This window comes from Triturus cristatus, chromosome 4_2, assembly GCF_964204655.1.
Source record: "Triturus cristatus chromosome 4_2, aTriCri1.1, whole genome shotgun sequence".
Lineage (NCBI taxonomy): Eukaryota > Metazoa > Chordata > Amphibia > Caudata > Salamandridae > Triturus > Triturus cristatus.
The window spans coordinates 97,371,572-97,392,519 of NC_140586.1; the positions used below are offsets into that span (position 1 = coordinate 97,371,572).

The 20,948-nt window shown below is 42.8% G+C and overlaps 1 protein-coding gene across 2 annotated transcripts in view; it reads right to left on the reverse strand.

Annotated features, from left to right (window-relative positions):
* The window catches only part of LOC146833087 (venom factor-like), a 777,614-nt gene extending 767,979 nt beyond the window's left edge, over positions 1 to 9,635 (reverse strand). For both annotated transcript variants that reach the window (XM_085600726.1, XM_085600724.1), the window contains exon 1: positions 9,530 to 9,635. In XM_085600726.1, coding sequence (XP_085456852.1) covers positions 9,530 to 9,594 — 65 coding nt within the window. In that variant the 5' untranslated portion in view covers positions 9,595 to 9,635. The remainder of the gene's footprint in view (positions 1 to 9,529) is intronic.
* Between the last annotated feature and the right edge of the window lie 11,313 nt (positions 9,636 to 20,948).

Below are 20,948 nucleotides of genomic sequence, written 5' to 3' on the forward strand. Positions count from 1 at the left end.
ATTGTTCTACTAAGCAAAACCCCAATAGGCTTACAACGTCTGATAACCAACCTTCATTCCTATTTAGTACAAGAAAAACTGGAACTAAATAGGGAAAAGACAAAAATTCTTCGACTAGTTGAACATAAGAAGATTAAATTTACATGGTCGATTGATAAGTCAGTACTGGAAGAAGAGAATTACTACCGGTACCTAGGCGTTACAATTGGGAAAAGCAACTCAAAAAAAGCAAAGTCCCAAACACTGATTTACGCATATAGACAGCTTCAACAAAAAATGGGGGGTCCCAATTATACGCACCTCCTGAGGGTAATGTCTGCCCAAATTCAACCTACACTATCATACGGACTAGTCACTTGGCTCGGAGGTGAGGCCAAAATTTTAAACGAACTACAGAATAAAATCTACAAATCTGTGTTCAATCTGCCTAAATCAGCATCTGCGGCTCAAGTCCGCCTTGAATTTGGCTTACAAAATCAACACTTTCGCTCAATGTCAAGGTTTGCAAAATGGTGTCATAAACTTCGGCTAGCCCAACCCAAGTCCATGGACCACGTTTGTTGGCAAGAAATAAGCTCCCAAAACAGAGAGTCTACCGGAAATTCTTGGGCAATTTACCTGAACTCCTGTTTGCACGAACTAGATCTCCTAGAAACTTGGAACAAAGAAATCGAACATACTACTTTCTGTAAAATAGCCAACAGAGTGGCAAAAAGGAAATCTTTATTAGAGGACAAAACTATACTGGCTTCTCGACGCCACGCTTGGACCGTAATCTCTTCCTACTCTTATCAGAAACAGCAGACCTACTTAGCAACTCACTTTAGTCAACACTTAAAAAAAATCTTCATAGACTACAGACTGGGTCTGCATTATTCTAAAGATCTAAGACCGTCGTGGAAATATCAGAATGAAAGTCTCCAATGTAGACTATGTGGATACCATAATGAAACCCTAACTCATCTGTTTTGCGTGTGCCCAGCGCTAATGACACTGAGAAGGAAATACCTACGTGCTATTTGTCTCAATTTGAACATAAAAACATGCCGGCAAGCGATAATAACTTGGTTGAGTGGCTCCTCTCCCACTTTTGCTTGCCGGGGACTCAAATTCATGACAGAAGCTAAAAAACTACTCCCGGGCAAATGAGTGGCCCTACACTTTAACTAAAGTGGAACACAGTGATTAAGGCCGGACACTCTACCACGTGATTACATCTTAAAACGTGTTAGACTAAGAATTCAAAAACTATAAGTTATTCTTCCGGGGACTTGTGACCTGGTTTTAAAAAAAAAAAAAAAGACAAGACGAAACAAGTAATTTATGATCGCAAGCTTTACAATTGTTTTTATTAAATGTGGATTGTAATAATTTTTATTAATTATGCAATAAAAAATTGACAAAAAAAAAAAAAAAAAAAAAGAGTGGATATATAACTGTCTGGATGAAGGATTTAGTAGCTGTCTGACTGTCTTTTTAAGTGAGTAATTAAAAGTGTCTCACTTAATACATGGATTAGTAACTAAACTATGTGAATGTGTGCAGCACTGTCTCTGTTGTTGTATAACATGCTGCATCAGTCGGTCACTAACTACATTAGTGTGTATATTAGTTATTGATTAGTTGGGTGAGTATTTGTATGGGACACTAACTATGCATAGATGTGTGAATGGTTGATTGACTAGGTGTATGGGTTTAAGAGTGCATGTGGAAACAGTTGTTTGGGTGACTGAGTGTATTTATTTGTGTGTTGGTGAGCGAATATATGTTTTAGTTGTACATCTTCAACAAAGTAAAAAATAAAAGGCATTGTATGTGAGAGTTGGTGTATATAAATAAGTATGTGTAAGAGTCAGTGATTGTGAGAGTAACTATATGAATGAGTGTATAATTGTAATGGTGCTTTTTTAACATATTAACGATGAGTTACTATGTGTTTGAATAAATGAGGTGTTGTTGGATAATTGTGTAAGTGAGTAAATTTAAGTGCGATACATTTTTTATGAGTGAGTAGGATGACTGCATAACCGACTAAGATGACTGCTGATGTGTCAATGTCTATTTGTGTGTATAAGTGCATTTGATAGTGTTCTATTAATTAATGACTGCATGTATAGATGATTCTGTTGTTGAATGGGTAGTTGTGTGTGTAGACTTAGGAATCAGTGAGTGAGTATGTAGTAACTGGTATTGGTGTGTCAATGGTTTCAAATATGGTACTCTGTATTTTACAGTGAGTGATGAAAGGTTATACTAGTGTATGATGAGGTGTATCAGATTGTCAAGTGGATGATGTCATCAGTGATGTCATCAGTGATGTCACTGACCATGTCATGAATGATGCAATATGTGACATCATCAGCAGTGCATTGCGGGCGCGTGAGTTATAGTTAGCAGAACTAACTATAACGGAGGAATTTCTATGGTTTTGTATGAGTGAAATGGGCAGCTAACTATAACACCCCTGAAACCTATGTTTTTTCTGTGAATTTCTAAGGTTTTTTAAATGCTCATTTCTAACTATAACGTCTCTGAAACCTATGTTTTTTTTCAGTGAATTTCAAAGGTTTTTTAAATGCTAACTTTTAAAGTGTGATTGTAGTTATATCTATTTTTTTGTACTGATTTTCTGCAGTTTTTTAACTGTTTATTTATCAATATTTTATTCATTAAATAACATTATATATGTTTCTGAAAATTGCACACACATTTTTTTTTTATTAAAACTGAAATATTGATTAATTTTCTTGTTTTCATTTTTTATTTTAATATATTTATATTACTTTCTTTAAAAAAAAAAAAATTCGGAGTCGCGCACTCAAAGTCTACACATCACGGTGGGTGCGCACATTCTAGCCGCCATTTTAGAAAAGTCATGAAGGATCTTCGTATGGTGTTTTTCAGTTACATCATATACATTTAATATCATGTGATATGCGCGATTGGTATGTGACCAGTCTGCGACTCCTGCTCCCGCGCATTCGCAACACATGCGCATTACGGTACGAGATGTTTGCGCAGTTGCGGGTCCTGTGTGACATCATATACGTGCTGGGGCGTGCTGGGAGCGCGACTCCAGCAAAAAAAATGTATGTTCCAAAATGATATGTATGTGTCTTTAATATACATATTAAGGCAAGAGATTATGTAAGATATTCATCAAAATAATATATTTGGACTTATAATAAACTTATATTATTTTAAAATATATTTTCGCGAAGTCGGGTGCGTGCATCGTGAGTGCAGAAAACCAGGTCAGCAGAGCTGCTGTAGAGCCAGAGAACCAGGTCAGCAGAGCTGCTCTAGAGCCTAAGAACTAGGTCAGCAGAGCTGCTCTAGAGCCAGAGAACCAGGTCAGCAGAGCTGCTGTAGAGCCAGAGAAACCAGGTCAGCAGAGCTGCTTTAGAGGGAGAGAACCAGGTCAGCAGAGCTGCTTTAGAGCCAGAGAACCAGGCTAGCAGAGCTGCTTTAGAGCAAGAGAACCAGGTCAGCAGAGCTACTCTAGAGCCAGAGAACCAAATCAGCAGAGCTGCTTTAGAGTCATAGAACCAGGTCAGCAGAGCTGCTTTAGAGCCAGAGAACCAGGCCAGTAGAGCTGCTCTAGAGCCTAAGAACCAGGTCAACAGAGCTGCTCTAGAGCCAGAGAACCAGGTCTGCAGAGCTGCTGCAGAGCCAGAGAAACCAGGTCAGTAGAGCTGCTTTAGAGGGAGAGAACCAGGTCAGCATAGCTGCTCTAGAGCCAGAGAACCATGTCAGCAGAACTGCTTCAGAGCCATAGAACTGGGTCAGCTGAGCTGCTTTAGAGCCAGAGAACCAGGTCCGCAGAGCTGTTGTAGAGCCAGAAAACTAGATCAGGAGAGCTGCTCTGTTGCATAAGAACTAGGTCAGCAGAGCTGCTCTAGAGCCAGAGAACCAGGTCAGCAGACCTGCTGTAGAGCCAGAGAAACCAGGTCAGCAGAGCTGCTTTAGAGATAGAGAACCAGGTCAGCACAGCTGCTTTAGAGCCAGAGTACCAGGTCAGCAGAGCTGTTCTAGCTGACACTGACTGACTGACACTGACTGACTGACACTGACTGATTGACACTGACTGACACAGATTGACTGACACTGACACTGACTGACACTGATTGACTGACACTGACTGACTGACACTGACTGACTGACTGACACTGACTGACACTGATTGACACTGACTGACACTGATTGACTGACACTGACTGACTGACTGATTGACTGACACTGACTGACACTGATTGACTGACACTGACTGACTGACTGACACTGACTGATTGACACTGACTGACACTGACTGACACTGACTGACTACTCTCTACTACTCTACTACTGACTCTCTACTACTCTCTACTACTCTCTCTCTACTACTCACTCTCTACTACTCACTCTCTACTACTCACTCTCTACTACTCTACTGCTCTCTACTACTCACTCTCTACTGCTCACTCTCAACTACTCACTCTCTACTACTCACTCTCTACTACTCACTCGCTACTACTCTCTACTACTCACTCTCTACTACTCACTCTCTACTACTCACGCTCTACTACTCATGCTCTACTACACTCTACTACTCACTGTCTACTACTACTCTCTCTACTATGCACTCTCTGCTACTCTCTACTATTCACTCTCTACTACTCACTCTCTACTACTCACTCTACTACTTTCTACTACTTTCTACTACTTTCTACCACTCACTCTCTACTACTCTACTACTCACTCTCTACTACTCTCTACTACTCACTTGCTACTACTCTCTACTACTCACTCTCTACTACACTCTCTACTACTCTCTCTCTCTCTACTACTCTCTACTACTACTCTCTACTATTCACTCTCTACTACTCACTCTCTACTACTCACTCTACTACTCTCTGCTGCTCTCTACCACTCACTCTCTACTACTCTACTACTCTCTCTCTACTCCTCACTCTCTACTACTCTCTCTCTACTACTCTCTACTACTCACTCTCTACTACTCACTCTACTACTCTCTACTACTCACTCTCTACTACTCTCTCTCTACTACTCACTCTCTACTATTCACTCTCTACTACTCACTCTCTACTACTTACTCTCTACTACTCACTCTCCACTACTCACTCTCTACTACTCGCTCTCTACTACTCTCTACTACTCACTCTCTACTACTCACTCTCTACTACTCTCTACTACTCTCTCTGCTACTCACTCTCTACTACTCACTCTCTACTACTCTACTACTCTACTACTCGCTCTACTACTCACTCTCTACTATTCTCTACTACTCACTCTACTACTCTCTCCTACTCTCTACCACTCACTCTCTACTACTCTACTACTCACTCTCTGCTACTCTCTCTCTACTACTCACTCTCTACTACTCACTCTACTACTCACTCTCTACTACTCTCTACTACTCACTCTCCACTACTCATTCTCTACTACTCGCTCTCAACCACTCTCTACTACTCACTCTACTACTCACTCTCTACTACTCTACTACTCTCTCTACTTCTCACTCTCTACTACTCTCTCTCTACTACTCACTCTCTTCTACTCTCTACTACTCACTCTCTACTACACACTCTCTACTACTTGTTCTCTGCTACTCGCTCTCTACTACTCTCTAGTACTCACTCTACTATTCACTGTCTACTACTCTCTACTACTCACTCTACTATTCACTGTCTACTACTCTCTACTACTCACTCTCTACTACTCATCTACTCTCTACTACTATCTCTCTACTACTCACTCTCTACTACTCACTCTCTACTACTCTCTACTACTCACTCTCTACTACTCTCTCTCTACTACTCTCTACTGCTCTCTCTCTACTACTCTCTACTACTCACTCTGCTACTCACTCTCTACTACTCTTTAATACTCTCTCTGCTACTCACTCTCTATTACTCTCTACTACTCACTCTCTACTACTCACTCTCTACTACTCTCTACTACTCACTCTCTAATACTCACTCTCTACTACTCACTCTCTACTACTCACTCTACTACTCTCTACTACTCAATCTCTGATACTTTCTATACTACTCTACCACTCTCTACTACTCACTCTCTACTCTCTATTACTCGCTCTCTACTCTCTACCTCTCTACCTCTCTCTACCTCTCTCTCTACTACTCTCTAGCTCTCTACCTCTACCTCTACCTCTCTACCTCTACACCTCTACCTATACACCTCTACCTCTCTACCTCTCTGTACATGCACACACATGCACATATATATATATATATATATATATATGCATATATATGCATATGCATTTATACATATGTATGTGTATATATATATATATATACATATATAAACATATAAATATAATCTGCATATCTATATAAATATAAATGCATGCAAACAGATACATATACATATATGCATACATATGCATGGTATGTACATGAAAGTTTGAAAAACTCTAATACAAGCAAAGCTAAAAAGCCACCTAATTACAAACAGAATTGCTTTAACTTAAACGAGGGCGAGACCTATTGCATTTCCAATGCTTGTTTACTTTGATTCCATCAAGAAGGCATTCAGATGTGTCACACATTTTCCATAAATTCTGAATGGTAGCACTCTAGTTGCTCATTAGAGCACTTTAGTAAAGCTACTGCTAACCAGGAAAGTCTGCTGCTGGTATTCAAAGTGCATGTTTCAGTCTGCATGTCAGAATTCTTTAATGAAATAGAAGAGGATTTGAGAAGTCACTCAAAATGTGCCCTAATTTTTCTTTCTGCAGCACTAATCATACATTCTATGGCAAAATGAACCCCCTCATTTTGTTCCTTTTTAAATTAAATGTTTTAAGAGTTACCACTTTATTCCAATCAAGATGGCTTCAGGTGTGCCATACGTTTATCATAAGTAGGAGTGTTAGCGCTCTAGTTGTTCTTTGGAACACTCTGGGAAGCTGCAGTAGAACACAAAGCAATCAACTGACAGCCTCTGCCCTTGTTAGATGTACATGTTTTACTGAGAATGTCAGACTTCATTCTCACATGACTAAGAAAGATAATGTGAATTTACAGAAAATATGCTCTCAGTTTAGCTTATAGATCACCTTCCAAACCTCTGTGGGAAAAGCATGTGAAAATAGTTTTTTCTCAAACATGATTCATGATATCCCAGCAGAAGGCTTTTTCACATGGTAAAATCACCTTAGAACATACCACAATTCCTAAAATGTGTATGGTACCATCAACAAATGATTTATAATGTAACTAAAGTCTTAAAACCTTCTATTAACTGCAATGCTTTTTAATGAGGTGCTATCATGTATATTGGTCCCAAGATGGCTGCCAACACTTCTTGGATAAAGTGCTGACAGCCAATCAGATCTCACGATGAGATGTGTGGTTAGGCTCCGCCCAGATATGTATGTGATTTTACTTTTGATTTTCTCAGGAACTACTGAATGGATTTACACCATTTAAGCAAAAGGCACGACTCTGAACCAAGGTCTACCTTTCTGCCAAAGTTGGTGTAATTCCGTTCAGCAGTTCGGGCTGTAGCTGCGTCAACAGGTCCTATTGGAAATTGCATGGGGAAAATGCGTTTTGGGACCCCCCTTTTTTCTCAGCCCCCGCTTGACGAATCACCACAAAACTTTCAGGATAGGAGCGGACCGGAGCTGGCCAAAAGTTTGGAAAATTTTGCGAAGATTCGTCAACCGGCGCCAGACTTATTGGGAATAGAATGTTGCGGATTTCCTATGGAAAATAGGTCCTAACTATAACTACCTACTGGCGACTGCCAGTAGGTAATATATATATATATATATATATATATATATATATATATATATATATATATATATACATATATATATATATATACATATATATATATAGCAGCCCCCTCCTTAAAAAATAATAATAAAAAAATATATATGTGGCCAAGCCCCGGGGGAATGGGGCCACCGGGGCAGAAATTGGCCTCGGGAGGGGGGCCACGCGGCCCCTTTCCCGTTTATTTTTAAAAACAATTTTAACAATAGGTGCCAGGCCCTGGGGGATGGGGTCCACAGGGCTCCAAAAGTGGGAAAAGAAGGAGGGCCACACAGCCCTCCTTCTGGAAAAAAAAAACCTGCATCGCGCCGGAGGCCTCGCCCCCTCCCTGCACCACTGTGCAAACGCACCCCGTGGCGTATTTTAAGTTGGGGGATTAATTCCCCTTCAATCCTGAAGGCACCTCGGGGCCAACTAGCCCACCAGGTACCTCCAGTAAGCGCCACAGGGCTGCGTTGCAGAGAGGTGGTCCCTTTTTACACTTTTCTGCAACGCAGCTCTGTGGCGCTTACTGGAGATACCTGGTGGGCTAGTTGGACCCCAGGGACCCTCAGGATTCAAGGGGACTTAATCCCCCAACTTAAAACACGCCACGGGGCACGTTTGCACAGTGGTGAAGGCAGGGGGTGGGGCATGATCTGAGAAGTGTGCAAACGCGCTCTAAGGTGCGTTTTAAGTTGGGGGATTAAGTCCCCTTGAATCCTGAGGGTCCCTGGAGTCCAACTAGCCCATCAGGTACCTCCAGTAACTGCCACAGAGGCAGTGCAATATTTTTTGAGTGAGCGACCCATCAATATGTATAGCCACAACAAAATGTTGTTAGAATTACTCAAGTGGTGTCTCCACAACAACTTTTTTCTATTTGTAAATGATATGTTTTGACAGGTAAGGGGTGTAGCTAAGGGGCCTGCTTCTCCCCCAGGTATGCGTGTCTACATGTTGGCTCTTGGGAGGAACGGGCCTTCAAAAATGAACACTTTGTGTTATATTAGGCACACTTGATAAACTGGATGAGGTTTATCGATGACATTTTTATTGTGTGGCAGGGCACAAAGGAGAGTGCAGAGGGTTTAATAGCGAACATTAACAACAACCAATACAATCTGGAATTCACTGCAAACATAGATAGGCACTCTGTATATTTCATTGATGTAAGAGTTTAAACTACAGAGAATAAGTTAGAAACAACATTACATTGGAAAGAAACCGCAGAAAATTCAACGCTGCATGCAAAAAGTTTCCGTTCGAGGCACCTCTTTCACAGCATCCCCTATGGGGAAATTTTACGCCTTAAAAGAATATGCAGCTCAGAACAGGATTTAGAAAAATGTCAACAAGAAGTCAGAGCTAGATTTTTTATGAGGGGGTCCAGTAATAAAGTACTGAACCAAGCGATTGCCAAAGCCAATGGGATACAAAGAGAAAGCATGTTGGCCAAAAACAATAAGGATATAGGTGCAGCACAACACTAAGAGAAGGGACAATGAAGGCTCCGAGATGAGACTAATAACAACATACAGTCGGCAGGAAAATAAAATAAGAGCAATGGTAAATAGGTAATCATTGTACTCTAAGGTGGGTCCCCTGGTAGATTCTCTCATTACTCTGACATGGGTGTCCTAATAGGACCCCATCTGTTACTTACAGCCTGCTGTACAGCACATCTCTACAGGTATGCTCAGTAGTCTAAGTTAGGTAGTACCTATGACTGTTGTACTCACTGTGGCTCACTGTGCACCAAGGAAGCCAGGCAGAACTGAAGCAGGAGTAGACCCTTTCCCTCCATGATGCCGCCTGGAGGGCAGTGTTTCAGGTTTCCTGCTCTCATTACGCTATTATATCTCCCGCTCCCTTCCCTTGACCTCTGCAATCTAATACCTGCTGTCAGACAGCCATTAATCAGTAACTGGCTGAGCCCATCCTGCCAAGAACTTCCAAATGCTGTGTACCATCTAGGCATTAACCAGTCCTAAACCAGAGAAAGCGCCTCCTTGTCCAATCCCAAATCAGACACTGTTTCATCACCAAAATGATTTAGGAAATCCACAGCAGGTGCTGGTTGTTGACATTGTTTTAAAGAATACTTTTTGCGGCAAAGGGCTTAGACATGTGGGTGTAAATAAAGTTTCAAAGTTCTTTTCTTTATTCACATTATCACCACAGCGAAACAGACAAGTGTCCGCCCCAGACTCGTTTCGATGGCCACAGCATGCTGATGTCATTAGAGGATACCGGATGCACTGGAAGCCATCTGCTTCCAGTGCATTCGGAGGAGAGCAGGTGAGCTATAGTAAGCTGAACTAACTATAACAGGGGAATTTCTATGGTTTTGTATGTGTGAAATGTCCAACTAACTATAACTTTCCCTAAAACCTATGGTTTTTTCAGTGAATTTCTAAGGTTTTTTTAAATGCTAATTTCTAACTATAACGTGCCTGAAACCTACGTTTTTTTCTGTGAATTTCAAAGGATTTTTAAAATGCTAATTTCTAACTATAACGTGCCTGAAACCTTTGTTTTTTTCCAGTGAATTTCAAAGGTTTTTTAAATTCTAATTTCTAATTATAACGTGCCTGAAACCTATGGTTTTTTCAGTGAATTTCAAAGGTTTTTTAAATGCTAGTTTCTAACTATGCCTACAGAGGTAGGACATGTGAAGAAAGAAGAAAAAACGCACAGAAAGAAGCAAAAGAAATACAGAAAGTCCACAAAGACGAAGAAAATTGCAGGAAGAAGCAAGACGTGCAGAAAGAACCAACAGAGGGGCAGAAAAAGGCCTTGTTGCAAAATCATCCTGTGCCCACAACTTTTTCAGACGGGTACTGGTGGTAACTCACTCTGACTAACCAGGCCTAGAGCCAGTACTATGCTAAAAGACCCTTAGAATACAGTGAAAACACCTACATACACTAGGGAACACTATGCATTGGGATACCCCTGTGATTAGCATGACCTCCTCTGTAAGGCCCTAGTACATAATAGGGCAGGTGGATTAAAACTATCTCTTAAAACACGTCACGAGGTGCGTTTGCACAGTGGTGAAGGGAGGGGGGGCTGAGGTGACAAGTGCGCAAACATGCCCTGTGGCTCGCTTTAAGTTGGGGGATAAAGTCCCTTTGAATCCTGAGGGTCCCTGGAGTCCAACTAGCCCACCAGGTACCTCCTACCGGCTCCCTGCCTCCTGCAGGAGCCGGAGTTGCTTTTCCACATGGGGAGCTGCTGACATGCAGCTCCCCGTGTGGAAAAGGAATGTGGTTTGAATTTTGGAAGAGAGAGCAGGTTTCCTCCAAAATCAAAACCAGAGTCTGCTATGATAGCAAACAGCAGTCTCCCGTGGGTGGGCTCCCCGGGACACTGCAGGAGCTGGCCCTGGGGGGTGGCGGTCCCCAGGGCCATCACTGGCTCCAGGAGGGGGGCCACGCGTCCCCCATCCCAACATTGACAAAGCCCCGGAGAGTGGTGGTCCCCGGTGCTCGTGGGCCGTTACGACCCCCACATTTAAATATTAGTGCCCTGGGGAGGTGGCAGTTCCCGGGGCATGTGGGGGGGCTCGAGCCCACCCACACAGGTATATTTTAAAAAAGATAAAAAAGACCCAGGGGGGCGGTCCCGGGGGCTGCGGGGGGCAGTGTTCCCCCCACAATTATAATTACTGAGAGCCCCAGGGGGTGGCAGTCCCTGGGTATTGGTGGGCCTTAGAGGCCCCCCAACTTTAAAAAAACAAGCCCCGGGGCTGGCGGTCCTCGTGGCTGTGGGGGGCCATGTGCCCCCCCGCAAATATTTATGCTAAGCCCCAGGGGGTGGCGGTCCCTAGGGCAGTGTGGGGGGGATTGGGGCCCCCCAAAACATTTTTTTCTGCCCCCGGGACCTGGCCCACCCGGGGGCTTCAATTAAACAAAGCATTTTTTTAATTTTCGCGGCCGGATCCGCGTATCCACCGCGCATCTCGCCGATTTAAAAAAAAAAAAATGCTTTTTTTGGCCCTGGGGGTCCTTGTGGAACCCCTAAGCAGGCCGAGGGGGTCAGGATGTTTCTACCCTGTCCCCTTTTCTTGTTTTGCACGTTTATTTTTCTCTTTTCTTGTGCCTCGGTTCTTCCGAGGCACAAGATGGCTGCCAACACTTCCTGGTTTGAAGTGTTGACAGCCAATTAGAATGCAGCTCGTGATCGGCAGGGTACGCGGATCCTCCGTGCCTCTAAATATTGAAACTTAATTTTTTGCTTTTCTCAGCAACTACTGAACAGATTTACACCATTTAAAAAAAAAGATGCTTTCTGAAGCAAGCACTACCTTTTTGCCAAATTTGGTGTAATTCCGTTCAGCAGTTCCAGCTGTAGCATGTGTCTAAAGTTTCCTATGGGAAATTGATTTTTTGACCTCTATTTTTTGAATTTCTCAGGAACTACTGAACGGATTTTCACCATTTAAAAAAGGTCTCTTTCTAAACCAAGGGCTACCTTTTTGCCCAAAATTGGTGTAATTCCGTTTAGCAGGTCAGGCTGTAGTCGTGTTTAAAGTTTCCTATGGGAAATAACATGGAGAAAACACATTTTGGGACCCCCCTTTTTTCTCGGCCCTAGTTTGGTGAATCACCCCGAAACTTTCAGCATAGGAGCTGACCGGAGCGCGCCATAAGTTTTGAAAATTTCGCAAAGATTGGTCAACCGGCGCCAAAGTTATTGGGAAAACAAAACATGAGTTTCTTATGGAAAGTAGGTCCTAACTATAGCTACCTACTGGTGACCGCCAGTAGGTTATATATATATATGTATGTATGTATGTATGTGTGTATAGATATATATATATATATCCACCCAAAGGCTCGCAAAACTTCCTCGCAAGCACGAGCGACGCCAATCCAATTTGGTTAACATATATTTATTTCAGGGCAAACAAAGACGCGTTTCGAGCTATCCAGCTCTTGGTCACATGACCATAGGTTCAAAGTTCATAATATTTAAAGACATTTCATAGAAATAATCAAAAGACTTGGGATTAAAAGTCATCCCCAGATAAACACAAAAAATAATAAATATTTTTGGGTTTTGCACATAAATAATAAATAAATGATTCCGGTGATATAACGCATTGTGTGTTTAGTATTAGCAATTAGAAAGATGTCATTTATTTTCATCCCCTCCTCTACTCTCCACAAGACTTTAAGCAGAGCAACAGTGATCACTTTGTTCAATTTAAGCCAAACAATTAAAGAGTAAAGTACCCATTATACAATGTCTCTATCATCTGAGCAGATCATTCAAAGGTATAGTACCTAACTGTTTACAGATATATATATATATATATATATATATATATATATATATATATATATATATATTCACTGAAAAAACCATAGGTTTCAGGGGTGTTATAGTTAGCTGGACTTTTCACTTGTACAAAACCATTGAAATTCCCCCGTTATAGTTATTTCAGCTAACTATAACTCGCGCGCCCGCAATGCACTGCTGATGACGTCACATATTACATCACTCATGACCTGGTCAGTGACATCACTCATGACATCACTGATGACATCTCAAATGACATCACTGATGACATCACTGATGACATCATCCAGTGAATGTGTGTTATTCTGAAAATTAAATATGTTTTATATATGTATATCTCAAGGTCGATGGAAGAATAAATGGGTATATAAGTGTCTAAATGGATGATTTGTTTTTGAAAAATTGATTGTGTAACTGACTGATTAAGTGTATCATAGTGAATACATGGCTTAGTGAGTAATGTTTAAATATGTAAATATCTGTATCAGTCTCTCACTTTGTGTATAAGTGGCTGCATGGGTTGGTGAGTAGCTACATGGGTGTCTATATAGGTTATTAGTTGGTTTTTTGAGTATCAGTCTGAGGGTCTGCATGGTTCGGTGGGGGGTATTACGTAGTGCATAGGTGCATGAATGAGTGACTCACTGTTTGTATGTGTTGAACACAGTATGTGTGCAGGACTGTATGGGTGGATGAGTGTGTGTATGGGTGTGTTAGTGAGTGAATGACTGTCTCAATAGTGTCTTTATGAGTAACTACATATGTTTTAAACTAGTATATGTGACTATTGCTGTATATATGTGAGTATATGTGAGAGTGAGAGATTGAAAGAGTTCCTGTATGAATAAGTATGTGTTTCTATAAGTGATTGTTTAAAAGACTAAGTATGTGTAAGTTTCCGTAGAAGTAAGTGTGGTGGTGTGTGTATAACTGTATATGCAAGTAAATGTATGTTTGATTCTTTATTAGCATGAGTGACTATGTGTGTGAGTAACTCTATGGATGAGTGGCATTGTGTAACAGGATGTATAGGTGTATGAGTACATATGATGAGTGAGTACATGTATGAGTGACTGTATTGGCCTGTTGGTGAATGAGTGGATGTGTATGTGGATCTTAGAATTACTGAAGAGGTTGTTGTAACTGGTATTGGTATGTCCATTGTTTTGAAAATTTTAGTCTCTATTTTTGAATGTGTGTATCAAAGGTTATATTAGGGTGAGAGGAGGTCTGCCACTCTATCACAAGGATGATGTCATCAGTGATGTCATCAGTGATGTCATTTGAGATGTCATCAGTGATGTCATGAGTGATGTCACTGACCAGGTCATGAGTGATGTAATATGTGACGTCATCAGCAGTGCATTGCGGGCGCGCGAGTTATAGTTAGCTGAAATAACTATAACGGGGGAATTTCAATGGTTTTGTACAAGTGAAAAGTCCAGCTAACTATAACACCCCTGAAACCTATGGTTTTTTCAGTGAATTTCTGAGGTTTTTTAAATGCTAATTCCTAACTATAACGTGCCTGAAACCTATGGTTTTTTCTGTTAATTTCAAAGGTTTTTTAAATGCTAATTTCTAACTATGCCTACAGAGATAGGACATGTGAAGAAAGAAGAAAAAATGCACAGAAAGAAACAAAAGAAGTGCAGAAAGAAGCAACAGAAGTCCTCAAAGACGAAGAAAAGTGCAGAAAGAAGGATAACGTGCAGAAAGAACAAAAAGAAGAGCAGAAAGAAGCCTTGTTGCAAAATCATCCTGTACCCTCAACTTTTTCAGACGGATACTGGTGGTAACTGAGTCTGACTAACCAGTCCTAGAGCCAGTGCTATGTTAAAAGACACTTAGAATACAGTGAAAACACCTACATACACTAGGGAACATTATGCGTTGGGGTCCCCCTGTGATTAGCCTTACCTCCTCTATAAGCCCCTAGTATATAATAGGGCATGGGGATTAAAACTACCTCTTAAAACAGGCCACAGGGCGTTTTTGCACACGTTAACTCAGGCCCCGCCCCCTCCTTTCACCATTGTGTAAACACGCCCTGTGTCCGTTTTTAGTTGGGAGATTAAGTTAATTTGAGTCCTGAGGGTCCCTAGGGTCCAACTAGCCCACTAGGTACCTCCAGTAAGTGCCACAGAGCTGCGTTGCAGAGAGGTGTAAAAAGTGGCACGGCCTGGACCACCTCTCTGCAATGCAGCTCAGTGGCGCTTACTGGAAGCACTTGGTGGGCTAGTTAGCCCCCAGGGGCCCTCAGTATTGAAGGGAAATTATATCCCCAATTTAAAACGTGCCATGGTGCGTGTTTGCACACGTCACCTCAGGCCCCGTCCCCTCCCTTCACCACTGTGTAAACGCGCCCTGTGGCTGTTCTAAGTTGAGAGATTAAGTCCCCTTGAATCCTAAGGGTCCCTAGGGTCACACTAGACCACTAGGTACCTCCAGTAAGCGCCACAGAGCTGCGTTGCAGAGAGGTGTAAAAAGGGGCTTGGCCTCAGAACACCTGTCTGCAGCGCAGCTCCCTGGCGCATACTGGAGATGCCTGTTGGGGGCGCGTTTGCAGAGTGCTGCATGGAGGGGGCATGGCCTCCGGGACGATGCCAGTCTTTTATTTATTTTATTTTTTTAAGAAGGGGGGCTGTGTGGTTCCCCTTCTTATTCTAATTTATTGGCCCTGATGACCCCATCCCCCAGGGCCTGTCTCCTAATTATATTTTTTTGACCCCAATCCCCAGGGACGGCCACTGTTTTTTATTATTTTAAAAAAATATATATTTATAGACACACCTAGGACATGCTGGACAAACCGTACGTACCTATCACCATGACGATTTGCGTGATATTCATTAAAAGGCGACTATGCATGCAATTAATCCACGTGGAATGTATTTACACCACTAGTGAAGCTCTGACATGTCTGATGCTCTACCGTGCCTAATCCTGGTAGACACCCTTGTCGTTTATTTATACAAACATGGGTAGCTATTGACGGGCACATTTAATACACATGCACACCAAGCCATTCAAAGGGGATTCGACAAAAATTCGACCAAAACTATGCAAGAAACCCCCCTCACAGTTAATAAAACACACATCCACTGCCGGATGTGTAATACTTTTTATTTTACTCTCTGGAAAGGGGACGAACATCACTTGCGAGTCACAGCGCGCTCCTGACAGAGCCCAATGCTGTGTTACACCCACCATTGCCTGCCGAGTGCCACACACCTCTGTATTGTATTCCACTAGCTAGTGCATATGCTATGACACTCTCTAGCCCATGTGCACTGTAACACCACCCCGTGAAAATGTCATGCCACACTTGTCTTCGCACGGGTTATATTGCCCCATCTAACGTGCCTTCCTCGATGCCTATGTTATAACGCACAGTGCTATGCCATACATATTACAATTTGGGATCCATATCTTTGTCACAGTGCATATGCAACGTTACACTCCCCAGCACATATTTTATATTACAACTTTAGAGACTAGTTAGGTTACACAACACTGCCCTGTGCATATTACACTCCAAGGCGCATATCGCATAGCACGCGCTAGTGCCTGTGCTATCTCGCGCTCTCCAATGAATCTGTCATTGCGCACAATGTATTGCATATTATATTTCACGCCTGGTTCATCTTATATCACACTTTTTGGTGCATAGTTTATACCATACACTATATCTAGTTTTCATTTTCAATCGTGCTCTCAGGACTATGTTCTATATAACACTGTGTTCACCTACCCTTTTCACGGGCATTACATTTTGCGATAGAGGGTGGAGGGTCAGGGGGTGTTTTTGCCAAGTGAGCCCGGAGTCACCGTCACTAACGTCTTCTTCTTCCTGAATAAAAGTGAGATTATGCTGCATACTTGTTCATATTTTAAGTAGTTTGCACAGACAAAATGTTTTAAAAACAATAAAGTTTCTAATACCCGCCTTCTCTGAACAGTTAGCTTGCTGCCCCATCCCCCTCCTCCCTATCCTCTGTTGTGTGAATCCATGGACTAGCCTCCTCCCTCCTGCCATGCATGGTCTGATGTGCTGCCACTGCCCTCAATTTAGTATGATGTACCAGTCCACTCCTCCTGCCCTCCATTGCCCAATTCTATGCCCCATCATTGACCTCCTGCTTAAACTCTGTGCTTAGCTTGCTGCCCCTATTCTCCTTCCCCCTGCCCTCCGATGTCTTTGTGCATGCCCCTGCTCCATCCTTTTTGCCCACCATGTCCCATGGACCTGCCACTCCTATCTACTCTGAGTGTTCTGTTGAGCTGCCACTCCCCTCCCACCTGCCTAGCATTGTCAGATGACTGTAACCTGTCCCTGCCACCTCCACCCTGCCTGTCCACATGCCATGCCTCTATCCTCTTCCTCCTGTCCTACATGGTCCATTGTACTGCCACACCCTTCTGCCCTCCCTGGTCTGTTGTGCTGCAACTGCTCCTCCTGCCTGCCCCGTGTGGTCTGTTGTGAGGCCCCTTCCCCTGAACTTTCTTGTCTGTGCACAGGTCCTGACCCTCCCTTCTATCCTCCATCGTCCTTTGTGCATGCCCCTGCACCCTCCTTCTTGCCCATCATAGCCATTGTGCTGCCACTAACCCTCCCACTTGCCATGCATGGTCTTCTGTGCTGCCATGGCCCCTCCCACCTTCCCTGTGTGGTCAGTTAGCTGCCCCTGACCCCCTCCCACCTTCCCTCCATGGTCTGTGTGTATGCCATCACAGTCTCACTGTTGCTCTTCATGTTGTGTCTTGCTTCTAGTGCCCATCCTGCCTGACCTCCATGGCTATCTTGCTGCTCCTGCCCTGCCCCCTTGCCCCCAGCCCTCTGTTTACATGTGCAGACCCCTACTCCCTCCCTCCTGGCTTGTCTGTTCCATTGTAATGCCCCTGATCCGTCCCTCCTGCCCTTTATGGTCTGTTATGCTGCAGCCTTCTCTCCTGTCTGTCCATTATGGTCAGCTAGCTACCATTGCCTCTTGCCCCTCTGTTCTCTGTTGTCCATGTGCATGGTCCTGTCCCCTCCCTCTTGCTTTCTATGGATTGTTGTGCTGCACTCCCGTCCTGCATGCCCTGTGTGGTGTATTGTGCTGCTGCAAACCCTGATGCCTTCCCTGCAGGGTCAGTTTGGTGCACCTCTCCATGTCTCTCCTGTCCTCTGTTATCCAAGTCCATGTCCCTATCCAATTTCCTTTCATGATCCAATGTACCATACTTGCGAACATTTTGAACTTGGTAAGAGGGAGATTTTGAAAAAAAACTGGGGTATTGATTTTCCCCTTTGAGTTACATTGAAAAAGAGGATATTGTAGACAGGAGACAGATCAAATAAAGCCCATTTGAGCTTAAAAACATTGGACGTTTCCTGGCTGTATCGGGTCTGTTGGCATGTATGGTTGTACTACCATTGCCTCTTCCTTCTGCCCACAATGGTCTATTACATTGCCACAGCCTTGAAGGAGGGTAGATTTTGTATCACAGGGGGCCCCTGGCCCGTTCTGTCCACACCTGAAGTATGAGACCCTTGTCCTTGCCCTGCCAGCCGCATTTGTAGGCCGTATTAAATTGACCAGCGGGTCCTGTGTTGCTATATAATTATCCTGAGACATCCTTACCACTCAGCCAGCATAAAACCCCTGTGTAGGCCCTTCTGTTCAATATGTAGGCCTCTTTGTTAAATTGACCATAGCTCTGCAATTTTAGTGTATAGCAGTCTGAAGGCAGGTCTGTGAGGCCTTCTGCTCCAAACTAGTAGCCCCCACCCTACCCGAGTGCTCCGCGCTCGGTATAAAAGTTCAACATCCCCCTGAAGCTGTCGACATACAGTAGGCTGCATCCTGGACTGGTACTTGCTTCCTGGGCAGGTTTCCCGCTTTTAAGGAAGTGGCAACCGCAGAGCGTCAAGTGAGGAGAACTGAGGAGATTTTATACATGAATATATTAAATTCCTGTAGAATACCCATTATTTTCTGCTTGCTCTATGGAACTTACGATAAGCGATTGGCCTGAGAGACTGACCTTTTCACCCAGTCCATTGTCAGCATTAAGTGGGTAAATGACGAAATGTCTGGTAAAATCTGCAGACAAAGCTTTTGGGTAGCATACGTAGGTAGATGTAGCGTGCAAAGGAGCCCACAAAATGATATAAAAAGGGAGCACCCACAGATATCGACGGACAACCTCGCCGTCTGTATGTAGGTTAACAGGCTGTGCAGGTTTTCCCCAAGAACTGGGAGCTCTTGTCTTCCTTTGCTTAAAATGTCTTGCTCTGCTTTGCTTGAAGTATCTTATTCTATTTTACCTATATGAAATGTCATGTTATTTTTTAACCATTGTTCTCTTTACTTTTGCATTTAAATGATGTTGTATTGTAATTGCAGGAATGCTTGCTCTAAGAGTAAATGTGAGTGTCCCTAGGTAACATTTTCCTTGGTGTAACTTGTTTCTCATGATGCATTTATAGATGTGTTTTCTCTCTCTCTCTGTCAGTCCATTAATTGAGATACAGAGAATATCATGACAGCTGTATGATTATCTGGATTCTGTATTTTGTACTTTATGTCTCTATTCTGCGGTTTCTTTGAAGTTGCATCTTCTCATTAAACTGCCATTGTATTCTGCCTCCAATTCCATGTCTCATATGTCTGTTTTCTTCATTTTTGGAGCAAGCGTTCCTAGGCACCCCGGCTCAAATTAAGGTGCCCCTTTTGTCCCTGACTCACTCTCCTGCTCAGTTCTGTGGTGGCTCCCGGGGCTCTGGGGACCGCCCCTAGCTTTCTTGACCCGTAATAGATCTTCCCTCCAACAGCCTCTCTTGCAAGTCCTGTATTGTTGGTTTGTTGCCCCTGCCCCCCTTTCCACTGCCCTCCATAGTCTGTTGTGCTTCCACGGCCCTTCCTGCCTGCTCAGTGTGGTTAAATTGTTGCCTTTGCACCCTCCTACCTGCCTTCAATTTTCAGAGTCCGTGCCCCTGGCCTCTGCCTCTCAACAGTATCCTAATGAACAACTAGATTGCTAACATTCTATATTTATTACAAAAGTGTGGAACGCCTGACATCATCTTAATGTAATCAAAACTGTAATACCTAGAGCATTCCTTTAGAAATTACATATATGAGAGGGTCTTATTGGCTTCAAAATTATGGTTAGTGCTCTAAAAGACTAAAATAAGGACATATTTTCTGAGTTTTCAAATAGCGACAAAGCACTTTTAAATTATTTGTTATCTTTATGTTTTTTTATCTAGTTGACAACTTGATTAAATGTTGCACTTAGGGGAGAGGATGTGGTGTTACTTCCAGAACTGCAGACTTTGCAACTGGGGAACCAGGTTGAAGTTTCTGCTTCAGCTCGACATTCTGTGATTCTGGTCAAATCACTTAGTCTCCCCATGTCTACAACCAAAATGAATTTGTTCTTGTGTGATGTAACCAATGCTCATGTAAAGCACTCCAATACCTGACAAGTCTGCACTATATAACACTGCAAAAACACAAAATAATAAGTGTTTTGCACACTTCTGTCATTGGGCTATTTTTGGGCTATATCTGGGTGATTTTGGGCTATATTTGGGCTCTTTTGTCTCCGGTGGCCATCTTGGGAGATTTATTTGTTATGAAGTTTCCTAATTTCCTCATGTACTGCAGTCTCCTCAGTCGGAAATGCTTTCAGTTTTTTACTTTGATTCCATCATGAAGGTATTCAGATATGTCACACATTTGCCATAAATTCTGAATGTTAGCACTCTAGTTGCTCATTAGATCACTGTAGTAAAACTACTGTTCACCATGGAAGTCTGCTCCTGGTATTAAAAGTGCATGTTTCAGTCTGCATGTCAGA